This window comes from Coregonus lavaretus (genome assembly GCF_964263955.1).
Source record: "Coregonus lavaretus genome assembly, contig: HAP1_SCAFFOLD_397, whole genome shotgun sequence".
Classification (NCBI taxonomy): domain Eukaryota; kingdom Metazoa; phylum Chordata; class Actinopteri; order Salmoniformes; family Salmonidae; genus Coregonus; species Coregonus lavaretus.
Window position 1 is genome coordinate 251,204 of NW_028165528.1, and position 16,041 is coordinate 267,244.

The 16,041-nt window shown below is 42.0% G+C and overlaps 1 protein-coding gene across 1 annotated transcript in view; it reads left to right on the plus strand.

The window, feature by feature from the left end:
• The window catches only part of LOC311115752 (NLR family CARD domain-containing protein 3-like), a gene marked incomplete at both ends in the record, with an annotated part of 35,560 nt that extends 21,222 nt beyond the window's left edge, over window positions 1–14,338 (plus strand). Inside the window, 8 exons of the mRNA XM_084190898.1 lie at window positions 932–1,167; window positions 1,326–3,126; window positions 3,358–3,534; window positions 5,276–5,449; window positions 5,543–5,716; window positions 9,589–9,762; window positions 12,685–12,731; window positions 13,785–14,338. Coding sequence (XP_084047024.1) covers window positions 932–1,167; window positions 1,326–3,126; window positions 3,358–3,534; window positions 5,276–5,449; window positions 5,543–5,716; window positions 9,589–9,762; window positions 12,685–12,731; window positions 13,785–14,338 — 3,337 coding nt within the window. The remainder of the gene's footprint in view (window positions 1–931; window positions 1,168–1,325; window positions 3,127–3,357; window positions 3,535–5,275; window positions 5,450–5,542; window positions 5,717–9,588; window positions 9,763–12,684; window positions 12,732–13,784) is intronic.
• Between the last annotated feature and the right edge of the window lie 1,703 nt (window positions 14,339–16,041).

Here is a 16,041-nt window from a genome sequence, read left to right on the forward strand (position 1 = left end):
CAATATTAACATCTACAATATCTCTCTCCTTTATCTCTGTAGTGGAAGGTCTACTCTGTTAAAGGATCAGTATTAACATCTGCAATCTCTCTCTCCTTTATCTCTGTAGTGGAAGGTCTACTCTGTTAAAGGATCAGTATTAACTTCTACAATCTCTCTCTCCTTTATCTCTATAGTGGAAGGTCTACTCTGTTAAAGGATCAGTATTAACATATACAATCTCTCTCTCCTTTATCTCTGTAGTGGAAGGTCTACTCTGTTAAAGGATCAGTATTAACATCTACAATCTCTCTCTCTCTCTCCTTTATCTCTGTAGTGGAAGGTCTACTCTGTTAAAGGATCAGTATTAAAATCTACAATCTCTCTCTCTCTCTCCTTTATCTCTGTAGTGGAAGGTCTACTCTGTTAAAGGATCAGTATTAACATCTACAATCTCTCTCTCCTTTATCTCTGTAGTGGAAGGTCTACTCTGTTAAAGGATCAGTATTAACATCTACAATCTCTCTCTCCTTTATCTCTGTAGTGGAAGGTCTACTCTGTTAAAGGATCAGTATTAACATCTACAATCTCTCTCTCCTTTATCTCTATAGTGGAAGGTCTACTCTGTTAAAGGATCAGTATTAACATCTACAATCTCTCTCCTTTATCTCTGTAGTGGAAGGTCTACTCTGTTAAAGGATCAGTATTAACATCTACAATCTCTCTCTCTCTCCTTTATCTCTGTAGTGGAAGGTCTACTCTGTTAAAGGATCAGTATTAACATCTACAATCTCTCTCTCCTTTATCTCTGTAGTGGAAGGTCTACTCTGTTAAAGGATCAGTATTAACATCTACAATCTCTCTCTCCTTTATCTATGTAGTGGAAGGTCTACTCTGTTAAAGGATCAGTATTAACATCTACAATCTCCCTCTCTCTCCTTTATCTCTATAGTGGAAGGTCTACTCTGCCAGATGATCAGTCCAGGTGTGCAGTGTGTCAGCAGGTGCTGAGGGATCCAGACTCTATCACTTGTGGACACAGGTTCTGTAGACAGTGCATCACCAGATACTGGGAGAAACCTGCTCCTTCAGGAGACTATGACTGTCCTCAGTGTAGAAAGAGATCCAGAACACATCCTGTACTACAGCACCTGAGTCAACCCAATAAAACAAGAGGCTCTGAAAACAGTAAGACCACTTGCACACGTGTGCCAAGTCAATACCTTAATATGATTTACAGTAGTTAACTACAATATTATGAGATAATATAAGTTACTGTAGTTGTGGAAGGCCCACTTTTCATCCTGTCAATAAATGTTTCTGATACACATCATTTTCCCTTGTAGTGGATGACAACCTGCAGAGAGCTGTAGTAAACCATAAAGACAGTCTGAAAAGGAGGTATGAATGTGTGATAGAAGGTATGGAAATAGCAGGGAACCAAACTCCCCTCAACAGGATTTACACAGAGCTCTACATCACAGAGGGAGAGAGTGAAGGGGTTAACAATGAACATGAGGTGTGGCAGCTAGAGACAGCATCCAGGATGCCAACCTCACATGACACAGCAATCCACTGCAATGACATCTTTAAACCCTTACCAGGCCAAGAGAGAAGCATCAGAACTGTGCTGACGAAGGGCATCGCTGGCATCGGAAAAACAGTCTCTGTGCAGAAGTTCATCCTAGACTGGGCTGAAGAGAAGGCGAACCAAGATGTGGATATCATATTTGTGCTTCCTTTCCGGGAGCTGAACTTGATTAAAGATCTCCAGTACAGTCTTCTCAGACTTTTAAATGGCTTCCACACAGAACTAGACATAGGCAATGCAAAGAAACTCACTGCCTGTAAAGCTATGTTCATCTTTGATGGTTTGGATGAAAGCAGACTTCCATTGGATTTCCAGCACAACGAAAAGGTGTCTGATGTCACCCAGACATCGTCTGTCGATGTTCTGCTGACAAACCTCATCAAGGGGAATCTGCTTCCCTCTGCTCTCCTATGGATAACCTCCCGACCAGCAGCAACCAATCAGATCCCCCCTAAGTGTGTTGACCAGGTGACAGAGGTACGAGGGTTCAATGACCCACAGAAGGAGGAGTACTTCAGGAAGAGATTCAGTGATGAGGACCTGGCCAGCAGAATCATCTCACACATAAAGACATCAAGGAGCCTCCACATCATGTGCCACATTCCAGTCTTCTGTTGGATTTCCTCAATAGTCCTTGAACACATGTTGAGTACAGACAAGAGGAGAGAGATGCCCACGACTCTGACTGAGATGTCAATACACTTCCTGCTCATTCAGACCAGCCTGAAGAACCAGAAATATCATGGAAGATATGAGATGGATCAACAGGAGCTCATGGAGTCAGATAAGGAAGTTATTCTGAAGCTGGGGAAGCTGGCGTTTGAAAATCTGGAGAAGGGTAATCTCATGTTCTATGAAGAAGACCTGAAAGAGTGTGGCATTGATGTCAAAGAAGCCTCAGTGTACTCAGGAGTGTGCACACAAATCTTTAAAGAAGAGTCTGTGTTATTTCAGAGAGTGGTGTACTGCTTTGTTCATCTGAGCCTTCAGGAGTTTCTCTCAGCTGTCTACATGTACCATTGTTACACAACCAAGAACATGGATGCACTGAAGCCCTTCCTCAAGAGAAAGTCTAGAGCTGCATCTGAAGAGCTAACCTTGCATGAGCTGCTGAAGTGTGCCGTGGATAAAGCCTTGGAGAGCAAGAACGGACACCTGGACCTCTTTGTCCGCTTCCTTCATGGCATGTCACTGGTGTCCAATCAGAAGCTCCTACGAGGTCTGGTGACACAGACAGAAAGCAGTCCAGAGAGCATCCAGAAAACAATCAGATCCCTTAAGGTGATGCAGAGGAAGAACATCTCCCCTGAGAGGTGCATCAATCTCTTCCACTGTCTGATAGAGATGAAAGACCATTCAGTACAGGAGGAAATCCAAGCGTACTGGAGGTCAGAGAACATATCCAAAAACCTCACACTTTCTCAGTGTTCAGCGCTGGCCTACATGCTACAGATATCAGAGGAGGTTCTGGATGTGTTTGACCTGAAGCAATACAAGACATCACAGGAGGGTCGTAGGAGACTGCTCCCAGCTGTGAGGCACTGCAGGAAAGCTCTGTAAGTAATATCCCACACCAAAATAAATTGTAGTTATAGCAGTATTTTAATTAGCTGACTAAACTTTCTATCAGCTGAAAACTCTTCAACAACCTATAACTGATCAGAAAAAGTTGAGCCATGTATGCACGGCGTACATATTAGTCATGCAGGGCTAACAGGGTAAGCAGGGAAAGCTAAGCGTAACATTATAATAACATGTCTGTCATGGTATTTACTCTGTGTTGACAGACTCACTGACTGTCACCTCTCAGACGCATTATGTGAAGTGTTGGCTTCAGTTCTCAGCTCAAACTCCTCACATCTGATAGAGCTGGCTCTAAAGGAAAGTTATGGCCTGACGGATTCAGGAGGGAAGCTGCTCTCTTCTGGACTGCGGAATCCCCAATGCAAACTGGAGACTCTGAGGTCAGTGTTCCTTTACTTGATCAGCAAGTGATAATTGTTCAGTCAATCCATGTGTTTCTAATATAATATGGGGCATTAATTTTGTGAATTTTAATTTGATGGCGGGTGCTTAGACTCTGGGTTTAATCGGCAGAGGTTGCTGGGATAGCTGTTCAGTTTATAGTTTGGTGCCATTGCAGGTGCCTGATCTCTGCTCATATTATTTCATCCTTTATTTTACTTGTACCCTGAAGTTGTGTAGCTCGCTTTAATTAAACCTTGAGTCTACATCTGAAGTTGGAGTGTCCATAGATAACTGTTTAACCCCGGCCTTACAATAGCTTGACTGCTCCTGTTATGAGCTTTAAATCAAAATCAGTGGAGGGACGTTGGAGGTCCGGTTGTGGAGTGCCGCAGAAAGGCTCTGTAAATACTTGTGTTGGTGCTTTCAAGACAACTGGGAACTCAGAAAAAAATGAGGTCAAATCATGACGTCAGTGATCTTCAGGTCGGAAAGTCGGAGCTCTAGAAAGATCACATATCCTGATGCCGCATTTATTGTGGCTTGGGACTTTAATAAAGCAAATCTGAGAAAAACGCTTACGAAGTTTTATCAACACTTCGCCTGCAGTACTCGTGCTTCTAAAGATTTCGACCATTGTTACTCTCCCTTCCTGGATGGCTACAAGGCCCTCCCCCGCCCCCCTTTGGCAAATCAGATCACGACTCAATTTTGCTCCTCCCTTCCTATAGACAAAAACTCAAACAGGAAGTACCCTTGCTAAGGTCTATTCAACGCTGGTCTGACCGATCGGGATCCATGCTTCAAGACTGTTTTGATCACGTGGACTGGGATGTTCTGCGTTGCTTCTGAGAATAACATTGATGTGTACACTGACACCGTGACTGAGTTTTATCAGGAAGTGTATAGGGGATATTGTTCCCACTATGACGATTAAAACCTATCCAAACCAAAAACCGATGGTCACTCTGACAGAGCTCCAGTGTACCTCTGTGGAGATGGGAGAATCTTCCAGAAGGACAACCATCTCTGCAGCACTCCACCAATCAGGCCTTTATGGTAGAGTGGCCAGACGGAAGCCACTCCTCAGTAAAAGGCACATGACAGCCCGCTTGGGGCTCTCAGACCATGAGAAACAAGATTCTCTGATCTGATGAAACCAAGATTGAACTCTTTGGCCTTAATGCCAAGCGTCACGTCTGGAGGAAACCCGGCACCATCCCTACTGTGAAGCGTGGTGGTGGCAGCATCATGCTGTGAGGATGTTTTTGTTAAGTGGCAAGGATGGGAGACTAGTCAGGATCGAGGGAAAGGTGAACAGAGCAAAGTACAGAGAGATCCTTGATGAAAACCTGCTCCAGAGCGCTCAGGACCTCAGACTGGGACGAAGGTTCACATCAGGAACGTCCAGTTTTGGGAAAGACCAGGTTACCCGGGGGAAAATTTGTTTATTTTTGGTATGGAACATTTGTAAAATCCAGGGAAGATATTAAACCCTAGTTCTGGAGTTCCGAGATTATCTTTGTAGGAACAGCAGTTTCATTGGCTGACTAGATTGTCTATCAGCTGAAAACTCTTGAACAAATTATAATACAAACTGATCAACATAAGTTGCAACATCAAGCCATGTACAGTATTCACGTTGTACACATTAGACCTGCACTGGTAACTGTGTAAGGAAAGCTAAATGTAACGTTGTCATACAACCTGTCTGTCATGGTATTTACTCTGTGTTGGCAGAATCACTGACTGTGAACTCACCGACACATCCTTTGAAGTGTTTGTCTCAGCTGTCAGTTCCAACCCGTCATACCTGAGAGAGCTGGATCTGAGTAACAATGACCTGAAGGATTCAGGAGTGAAGCTGCTCTCTGCTGGACTGGGGAATCCCCACTGTAAACTGGAGACTCTGAGGTCAGTATTCCTGTAGTTGGTCAACAAGTGATAACCTTTTATTAGATCCACATGTAATGGTTTTATATTAAAATGCTTACCCTGTGTTCATAGACTCACTGGCTGTAAACTCACAGAAGCATCTTGTGAAGTGCTGGCCTCAGCTCTCAGCTCAAACCCCTCACACCTGAGAGAGCTGGATCTGAGTAACAATGACCTGAAGGATTCAGGAGTGAAGCTGCTCTCTGCTGGACTGGGGAATCCCCACTGTAAACTGGAGACTCTGAGGTCAGTGTTCCTATAGTGTAGTTGGTCAACAAGTGATAACTGTTCACCAGATCCACGTGTTTATAAAGGACCATAATACATAATTCAATGTAAATCTGACACCTCATCATCTGACCTTTGACTGACAATATATAGAGACATTTTTTATTTTATTTTAATTTAATGAAGCTTCCACTTTTTCTTTTCAGTACCAAAGAATAGCAGTGTCAGTGGCGATTTTAGCACGTAAATCTTGGTGGGGCAAAGTCACTACACAACACTAAACAATACATTAATTGGACGGTGACAAACGGTGCCCACAAACTGTTAGGGCCTACATAAAGCTGTCCCAACAGCAGTCCCAACACCTTACCACTGCTACACCTGGCTATCAGCAGAGCCTTGTCTGGCAGCAAAACAGTTCATTCAGCCTCATTTACTGCCTTTTAAAAACACATAGCTGATATGGCTGACTTGCTTAAACAAATGTGGTTTCTACTGACAATTGAGATGTCCAAACTATGGCATAAGGGGACGACAAGCGGATAAGAGGCAATCCGTAATTTAGATGAAGACATTAATGAGCGAGCTAGGACGGACGTAGTCAATATACAGTGGGGGAAAAAAGTATTTAGTCAGCCACCAATTGTGCAAGTTCTCCCACTTAAAAAGATGAGAGAGGCCTGTAATTTTCATCATAGGTACACGTCAACTATGACAGACAAATGGAGGAAAAAAATCCAGAAAATCACATTGTAGGATTTTTTATAAATTTATTTGCAAATTATGGTGGAAAATAAGTATTTGGTCACCTACAAACAAGCAAGATTTCTGGCTCTCACAGACCTGTAACTTCTTCTTTAAGAGGCTCCTCTGTCCTCCACTCGTTACCTGTATTAATGGCACCTGTTTGAACTTGTTATCAGTATAAAAGACACCTGTCCACAACCTCAAACAGTCACACTCCAAACTCCACTATGGCCAAGACCAAAGAGCTGTCAAAGGACACCAGAAACAAAATTGTAGACCTGCACCAGGCTGGGAAGACTGAATCTGCAATAGGTAAGCAGCTTGGTTTGAAGAAATCAACTGTGGGAGCAATTATTAGGAAATGGAAGACATACAAGACCACTGATAATCTCCCTCGATCTGGGGCTCCACGCAAGATCTCACCCCGTGGGGTCAAAATGATCACAAGAACGGTGAGCAAAAATCCCAGAACCACACGGGGGGACCTAGTGAATGACCTGCAGAGAGCTGGGACCAAAGTAACAAAGCCTACCATCAGTAACACACTACGCCGCCAGGGACTCAAATCCTGCAGTGCCAGACGTGTCCCCCTGCTTAAGCCAGTACATGTCCAGGCCTGTCTGAAGTTTGCTAGAATGCATTTGGATGATCCAGAAGAGGATTGGGAGAATGTCATATGGTCAGATGAAACCAAAATATAACTTTTTGGTAAAAACTCAACTTGTCGTGTTTGGAGGACAAAGAATGCTGAGTTGCATCCAAAGAACACCATACCTACTGTGAAGCATGGGGGTGGAAACATCATGCTTTGGGGCTGTTTTTCTGCAAAGGGACCAGGACGACTGATCCGTGTAAAGGAAAGAATGAATGGGGCCATGTATCGTGAGATTTTGAGTGAAAACCTCCTTCCATCAGCAAGGGCATTGAAGATGAAACGTGGCAGGGTCTTTTAGCATGACAATGATTCCAAACTCACCGCTCGGGCAACGAAGGAGTGGCTTCGTAAGAAGCATTTCAAGGTCCTGGAGTGGCCTAGCCAGTCTCCAGATCTCAACCCCATAGAAAATCTTTGGAGGGAGTTGAAAGTCCGTGTTGCCCAGCGACAGCCCCAAAACATCACTGCTCTAGAGGAGATCTGCATGGAGGAATGGGCCAAAATACCAGCAACAGTGTGTGAAAACCTTGTGAAGACTTACAGAAAACGTTTGACCTGTGTCATTGCCAACAAAGGGTATATAACAAAGTATTGAGAAACTTTTGTTATTGACCAAATACTTATTTTCCAGCATCATTTGCAAATAAATTCATTAAAAATCCTACAATGTGATTTTCTGGATTTTATTTTCTCATTTTGTCTGTCTTAATTGATGTGTACCTATGATAAAAATTACAGGCCTCTCTCATCTTTTTAAGTGGGAGAACTTGCACAATTGGTGGCTGACTAAATACTTTTTTCCCCCACTGTAACTATTTGTTCTGCACTTTTGAAATGTACAGCAACAGAATTCAGAACAAACATAGGCCGTTCTTACAGTGTTCTCCCTGTACACCAAGTCAGAACCGTAGGATAAATAAAGGGGGCATATAAGCAGACAATGAAAGCTCTTACAATATTCAATGATTACATTTCTCTAAAATAGGTTATAGGCTACATGTGCACCACCAAGTCAGAACAGTAAGCTAAACTATGAGGGGAAAATGGACCAAATTATTAGGGTGAGGCACATGGGCTACTAACAGCTTACTACACAACATACACTTAGTATTACTTTCTTAGCTGCAGTATACATATCTCCCTGGCATATTACATCATTTATGCAGTAGCGTACAATGCATTTTTGGACTCACCTTGTTGTTCTGTGCTCAATTGAACAGGAAGGTGGCGCGGTGGTCCTTCGTGGGCAAATTTAGTCATCAAACTTTGTCATCAAAGTCTGGCATTCTCTGAATTTATGGTGCTTTCAAGACAACTGGGAACTCAGAAAAAAACAAGGTCGAATCATGACGTTAGTGACTTTCAGGTCGGAGCTCTAGAAAGAGGCCCAAGTTCCCGACTTAGAATTACAAGTTGGATGACCGTTCAAAACGTATTTTCCCAGTCGGAGCTCGTTTTTTTCAGAGTTCCCAGTTGTCTCGAACTCACTGAAGTCTGAGATTTCCAAGTTCCGAGTTTCCAGTTGTTTTGAAAGCGACAGAAGTCATGCTGGATTAACAGCATGGCCAATGTATTCAACCTTTTCTGGCCCATGATGTTGCATGTGAATGTTTATCCTTTTAAGCTTGGAAAAGAGACCCTTAAACCCAGACTTGGACCACACATCCACTCCACGGTATAGCAGGCTAGTGATCGCTTTGCAATGCTTGAAGTTAGCCACTGATTCCTTCTAAACCACTCATTGTTGAATTTGCAATTTCCAACTTGTTGTGTAATGTTTATGTCCAATGGCCGATGAGCACCGATACGTTTTATCTATAATTTCCCTCCATAATTTCTCTTCATGTGAAAAGGTTTGAAAAGGATTTGCCAGTAGATTGTCGACTTGATTCATGATGATGACTGCTAGCGCTTCTTAGTATGATGTTGATAGGATCAGTCCAATCAAAGCTACTGTAGATATAACGTGATTTGACGTCATTTTATCTGTGGCCAATGACCTTGAGCCTTCTGGGATGGGCATTTCTAATGTAATTCTATGGCAGCACCCAAGGAGCTTGAATTTTCGAGCTCTCCCCTTAGATTTTACGGTGACGTAGAGTCTCCATGAGTGACAGAACACTGAGCCAATCACGGCGCAACTAGAGAACATTACCAACCCCTACGCTCCGTATTTTCTTCTGGCTTGCCCCACCACCACAGAAAGCACTGAGCTAGGCTGAAACACCTGCATTTTGGAGCTGCCTTACTCAAGAAAGCAAAAAAGAGACAATGTTTGTATGCGGCTTTATTAACTAATTTTTTTATATATTTTTTTACATTGTTTGCAAACTGATATCTGACATGTGTTAATGCAAAAATAACAAGCAAAACAGGCTCTTTTTTTAAAGCTAAACTGGTGGGGCTCAAAACAGCTCAAAACACCTGCCCTGAATGAAGGGTCGCCTCTGAGCAGTGTGATTTTGAAATCATGTTTAACTCTCTGCAGGTTGTCGCTCTGTGCAGTCGAAGAGGAAGGCTGTGTTTCTCTGGTCTCAGCTCTGAGGTCAAACCCCTCACACCTGAGAGAGCTGGACCTGAGCTACAATCACCCAGGAGACTCAGGAGTCAGACTGCTCTCTGCTGGACTGGAGGATCCACACTGGAGACTGGATAAACTCAAGTATGTAGAGGGTTTGTGTCAATCTGTGTTGATGATTGACTTACTGTAATAGAGCTTGAGACCACCTGAGTTGAGGGACAAGGACTGGATTGATCACAGTAGACCACCTGAGTGGAGGGACAAGTACAGGATTGATCAGAGTAGACCACTTGAGTGGAGGGACAAGGACTGGATTGATCACAGTAGACCACCTGAGTGGAGGGACAAGGACTGGATTGATCACAGTAGACCACCTGAGTGGAGGGACAAGTACTGGATTGATCAGAGTAGACCACCTGAGTGGAGGGACAAGGACTGGATTGATCAGAGTAGACCACCTGAGTGGAAGGACAAGGACTGGATTGATCAGAGTAGACCACCTGAGTGGAGGGACAAGGACTGGATTGATCAGAGTAGACCACCTGAGTGGAGGGACAAGGACTGGATTGATCAGAGTAGACCACCTGAGTTGAGGGACAAGGACTGGATTGATCAGAGTAGCATAGTAATAGGAAAACATTGTAATACTTTATTACAATCAAGTTCATAGGATCATGTGGATAAGATGTGAGGTGGCCTACAAGTCTATGACTCAACCTGAGCATGAGTAGGCTATGTGATTCAACCTGAGCATCAGTAGGCTATGTGATTCAACCTGAGCATCAGTAGGCTATGTGATTCAACCTGAGCATCAGTAGGCTACGTGATTCATCAGTAGGTTATGTGATTCAACCTGAGCATCAGTAGGCTATGTGATTCAACCTGAGCATCAGTAGGCTATGTGATTCAACCTGAGCATCAGTAGGCTACGTGAATCATCAGTAGGTTATATGATTCAACCTGAGCATCAGTAGGCTATGTGATTCAACCTGAGCATCAGTAGGCTATGTGATTCAACCTGAGCATCAGTAGGCTATGTGATTCATCAGTAGGCTATGTGATTCAACCTGAGCATCAGTAGGCTATGTGATTCAACCTGAGCATCAGTAGGCTATGTGATCAACCTGAGTATCAGTAGGCTATGTGATTCAACCTGAGCATCAATAGGCTATGTGATTCAACCTGAGCATCAGTAGGCTATGTGATTCAACCTGAGTATCAGTAGGCTATGTGATTCAACCTGAGCATCAGTAGGCTATGTGATCAACCTGAGCATCAGTAGGCTACGTGATTCATCAGTAGGCTATGTGATTCAACCTGAGCATCAGTAGGCTATGTGATCAACCTGAGCATCAGTAGGCTACGTGATTCATCAGTAGGCTATGTGATTCAACCTGAGCATCAGTAGGCTATGTGATTCAACCTGAGCATCAGTAGGCTATGTGATTCAACCTGAGCATCAGTAGGCTATGTGATTCAACCTGAGCATCAGTAGGAAGCCAGGGTTGTGGGTTCGATTCCCACGGGGGGCCAGTATAAAAAAAAAAAGATGTATTCACTAACTGTAAGTCGCTCTGGATAAGAGCATCTGCTAAATGACTAAAATGTAAATGTAAATGTAGGAATAAACAAGCTCTGTGTTATAATGATAGGCTTTGAGCGTCATTACGCACTAGAAGGTGACACACTGCACAAAAGTGATACTCTGCAAACGTGAATTCCTGCTAACAGGGAACATTAGCCCAATACACATGGTCAAAGACGCACATCATAGTGATACAGTCATATAGGACCCAGCCCACTTTAAGATACAGTCTGCAACAAAATGGGACATAAGATAGAACATTTAAAAACACTAAACTTCCTGATCAGTCTGAGCATGTGCCCCATTGCTGAGCCGGCTGGCATGGCAAGTTGCAGGTGAATAAACTACAGTGGCCTGAAGGGGACACAGATTCAGGTTCATTACTTAGAATCCAGAAGAACACGATAAGACCACCCTAATAATGCAGCAACAGCTGTGCTCTAGTTCAGGCTAGTTATTTCAGTTGGAGGCTAAAGAACGTGCTACAACAAGCAGCCTGTTCTATTCCAAAGGTGTAGGGGACAGGATGAGCACCCCTTGGAACACAACTATCTCATCTGGTTCCCCAAATTCCCCCTCACTACCTGTCTTTGTCGCCGGCAGCCCTACCCAGCAGCGAACGACAACCTGCCCCCGTTAGAGTGAGTGCAATACAGATACTTGTAGGCTATGGAACCCAACGTTCATCAAAGCACCAGCTCTCCTCAATCACCTGCCTGAACTCTCGGATCGGCCTTATAACATTTTCTCAGAGACCCAGGCAGAGTTGGCAAGGAGGCACCGGCATAGAGCAGTTTGTTCATGATTTGGTGAAGTCATTCCTTGCAAGCTGCAATCACAGCGTCAACACAATACTGTAGGAAATGTTTGGGTTAGTTTGGGTTAGTTTTGATAATTATCAGGTTAGTTATGATAATTGATAGTATTCAGGTTAGTTATGATAATTGATAATTGTCAGGTTAGTTATGATCGTTTACAGTTATCAGGTTAGTTATGATCATTGATAGTTATCAGGTTAGTTAGGATAATTGATAGCTAGCAGGTTAGTTATGATAATTGATAGTTATCAGGTTAGTTATGATAATTGATAGTTATCTGGTTAGTTATGATAATTGATAATTATCAGGTTAGTTATGATAATTGATAGTTATCAGGTTAGTTATGATAATTGATAGTTATCTGGTTAGTTATGATAATTGATAGTTATCTGGTTAGTTATGATAATTGATAGTTATCAGGTTAGGTATGATAATTGATAGTTATCTGGTTGGTTATGATAATTGATAGTTATCTGGTTAGTTATCAGGTTATGTATGATTATTGATAGTTATCAGGTTAGTTATGATAATTGATAATTATCAGGTTAGTTATGATAATTGATAGTTATCAGGCTAGTTACAGTATGATAAATGATAGTTATCAGGTTAGTGAGAGAGATTTCCATTTACTAACTGTCTGTTCTTCTGCTCCCCCTACAGTGTGAAACCTGGTGGAGTGAACACAATCAAACCTTGGCCTAGAAAATGTGAGTGTTAACTGCTGGGAAGAATTAGCTTGTCATTACTCAGTCTTTTTTATAGTAAGGGGTTAGAAAATAATGACATCATTTTTCAGAGCTTGCTTGATAAGTGAGCTATGTATGTGTGGTTACACTGATAGGACTTCACTCTGTGGTTATGTTTTGCTGTGTGTTTGTGTTTTAAATGACCATACAGTATAACATATCATCATTCAGCAAGTCTTAAAGAACCTTTCCTTGGTCCTTTAATAACTAAAAACATTAACATTCTGATGTGGCCCTTTTAATACCTAGAAACATTAACATTCTGATGTGGCCCTTTAATACCTAGAAACATTAACATTCTGATGTGGCCCTTTAATACCTAGAAACATTAACATTCTGATGTGTTCCTTTAATACCTAGAAACATTAACATTCTGATGTGGCCCTTTAATACCTAGAAACATTAACATTCTGATGTGGCCCTTTAATACCTAGAAACATTAACATTCTGATGTGGCCCTTTAATACCTAGAAACATTAACATTCTGATGTGGCCCTTTAATACCTAGAAACATTAACATTCTGATGTGGCCCTTTAATACCTAGAAACATTAACATTCTGATGTGGCCCTTTAATACCTAGAAACATTAACATTCTGATGTGGCCCTTTAATACCTAGAAACATTAACATTCTGATGTGGCCCTTTAATACCTAGAAACATTAACATTCTGATGTGGCCCTTTAATACCTAGAAACATTAACATTCTGATGTGGCCCTTTAATACCTAGAAACATTAACATTCTGATGTGGTCCTTTAATACCTAGAAACATTAACATTCTGATGTGGCCCTTTAATACCTAGAAACATTAACATTCTGATGTGGCCCTTTAATACCTAGAAACATTAACATTCTGATGTGGCCCTTTAATACCTAGAAACATTAACATTCTGATGTGGCCCTTTAATACCTAGAAACAATAACATTCTGATGTGGCCCTTTAATACCTAGAAACAATAACATTCTGATGTGATATGAAGATGATTTGTAATATACCTGGTCTTCTCCATCAGATGCCTGTGATCTCACACTGGACCCAAACACAGTAAACATAAAGCTCTCTCTTTCTGAGGAGAACAGAAAGGTGACACGTAGCGAAGAGGCTCAGCCGTATCCTGATCACCCAGAGAGATTTGAGGACTGTGAACAGGTGCTGTGTAGAGAGGGTCTGACTGGGCGCTGTTACTGGGAGGTAGAGTGGAGTGGAGGGGCTGATATAGGAGTGACATATAAAGGAATCAGCAGGAGAGGATGGGGGGATGATGACTGTGTGCTTGGACAGAATGACAAATCCTGGAGTCTGAGCTGCTTTAACAACCGTTACACTGCCTGGCACAATGACAATCACACTAACATAGACGTCCCCTCCTCCAGCTCCCACAGAGTAGGAGTGTATCTGGACTGGCCAGCCGGCACTCTGTCCTTCTACAGAGTCTCCTCTGACACACTGACCCACCTGAACACATTCCACTCCACATTCACTGAGCCCCTCTATCCAGGGTTTCAGCTTTGGGATGACTCCTCTTCAGTGTCTCTGTGTCATGTGGTCCCTGTGCCAAACACATGATGTTTCACTGTAATCATGGTCATATTCAGTAAGACACACTGGAAGAAGAATTGATATGAACTCTCTAGTCACTAGTTAACAGATGATTATTATATCTAAATAGTCATGATTATACACCACTGAAGTTAATAGACATTGTAAAATAGTAATTCATAGAATGAATCACCACTGTTGTTAAAGGTTCTCATTTAGAATTCATTGATCTTGTTGTTATTGCTTTTTCATTTGTGTTTGTAAATATTCCTGTCTGTAAAATGTTTATTTGTCAAATTGTTGACCAAACAATCCTGCTTCTGTATAAACACAATTACACTGAATGGAATTTACATGTCACAGATTTGACTAATGAAGGTCAATAAAACAGATGACAGAAGAGCAGTTCTAAATGTTTTATTTTTTATAAGAATATGACATTTAAATCAGTGGAGGCTCCTCAGAGGAGGAAGGGGAGGACCATCCTCCTCAGTGAACATCATAAAAATGGTAAAACATTTTAAAAGTTAGCCTTTTTAGATCAAACTATACTAAATATATTAATGTCACCAAATAATTGATTAAATCACAATGAAGGTCTACAGTAGCCTCAACAGCACTCTGTAGGGCAGCACCATGGTGTAGCCGGACGACTGCTAGCTTCCATCCTCCTCTGGGTACATTGACTTCAATACAAAACCTGGGAGGCTAATGGTTCTTACCCCCTTACATAGACTTACACAGTAATTATGACAACGTCCAGAGGACGTCATCCAACCAGAGCCTGTTAATTGAAGTGCATTCCAGGTGACTACCTCATGAAGCTGGTTGAGAGAATGCCAACATTTGACTAGTACTGCCAGTCAAAAGTTTCAACACACCTACTCATTCAACACACCTACTCATGTTTTACTATTTGTTACATTGTAGAATAATAGTGAAGACATCAAAACAATGAAATAACATATATGGAATCATGTAGTAACCAAAAAAGTATTAAACAAATCAAAATATATTTTAAATTTGAGATTCTTCAAATAGCCACCCTTTGCCTTGATGACTGCTTTGCACATTCTTGGCATTCTCTCAACCAGCTTCTTGAGGAAGTCACCTGGAATGCATTTCAAATAACAGGTGTGCCTTCTTAAAAGTTAATTTATTTCCTTCTTAATGTGTTTGAGCCAATCAGTTGTGTTGTGACAAGGTAGGGGGGGTATACAGAAGATATCCCTATTTGGTAAAAGACCAAGTCCATATTATGGCAAGAACAGCTCAAATAAGCAAAGAGAAACGACAGTCCATCATTACTTCAAGACATGAAGGTCAGTCAATACGGAACATTTCAAGAACTTTGAAAGTTTCTTCAAGTGCAGTCGCAAAAACCATCAAGCGCTATGATGAAACTGGCTCTCATGAGGACCGCCACAGGAATGGAACACCCAGAGTTACCTCTGCTGCAGAGGATAAGTTCATTAGAGTTACCAGCCTCAGAAGTTGCAGACCAAATAAATGCTTCACAGAGTTCAAGTAACAGATACATCTCAACATCAACTGTTAAGAGGGGACTGTGCGAATCAGGCCTTCATGGTCAAAGTTCTGCAAAGAAATCACTACTAAAGGACACCAATAAGAAGAAGAGACCTGCTTGGGCCAAAAAACACGAGAAATGTACATTGGACCGGTGGAAATTTGTCCTTTGGTCTGGAGTCAAAATTAGAGATTTTTGGTTC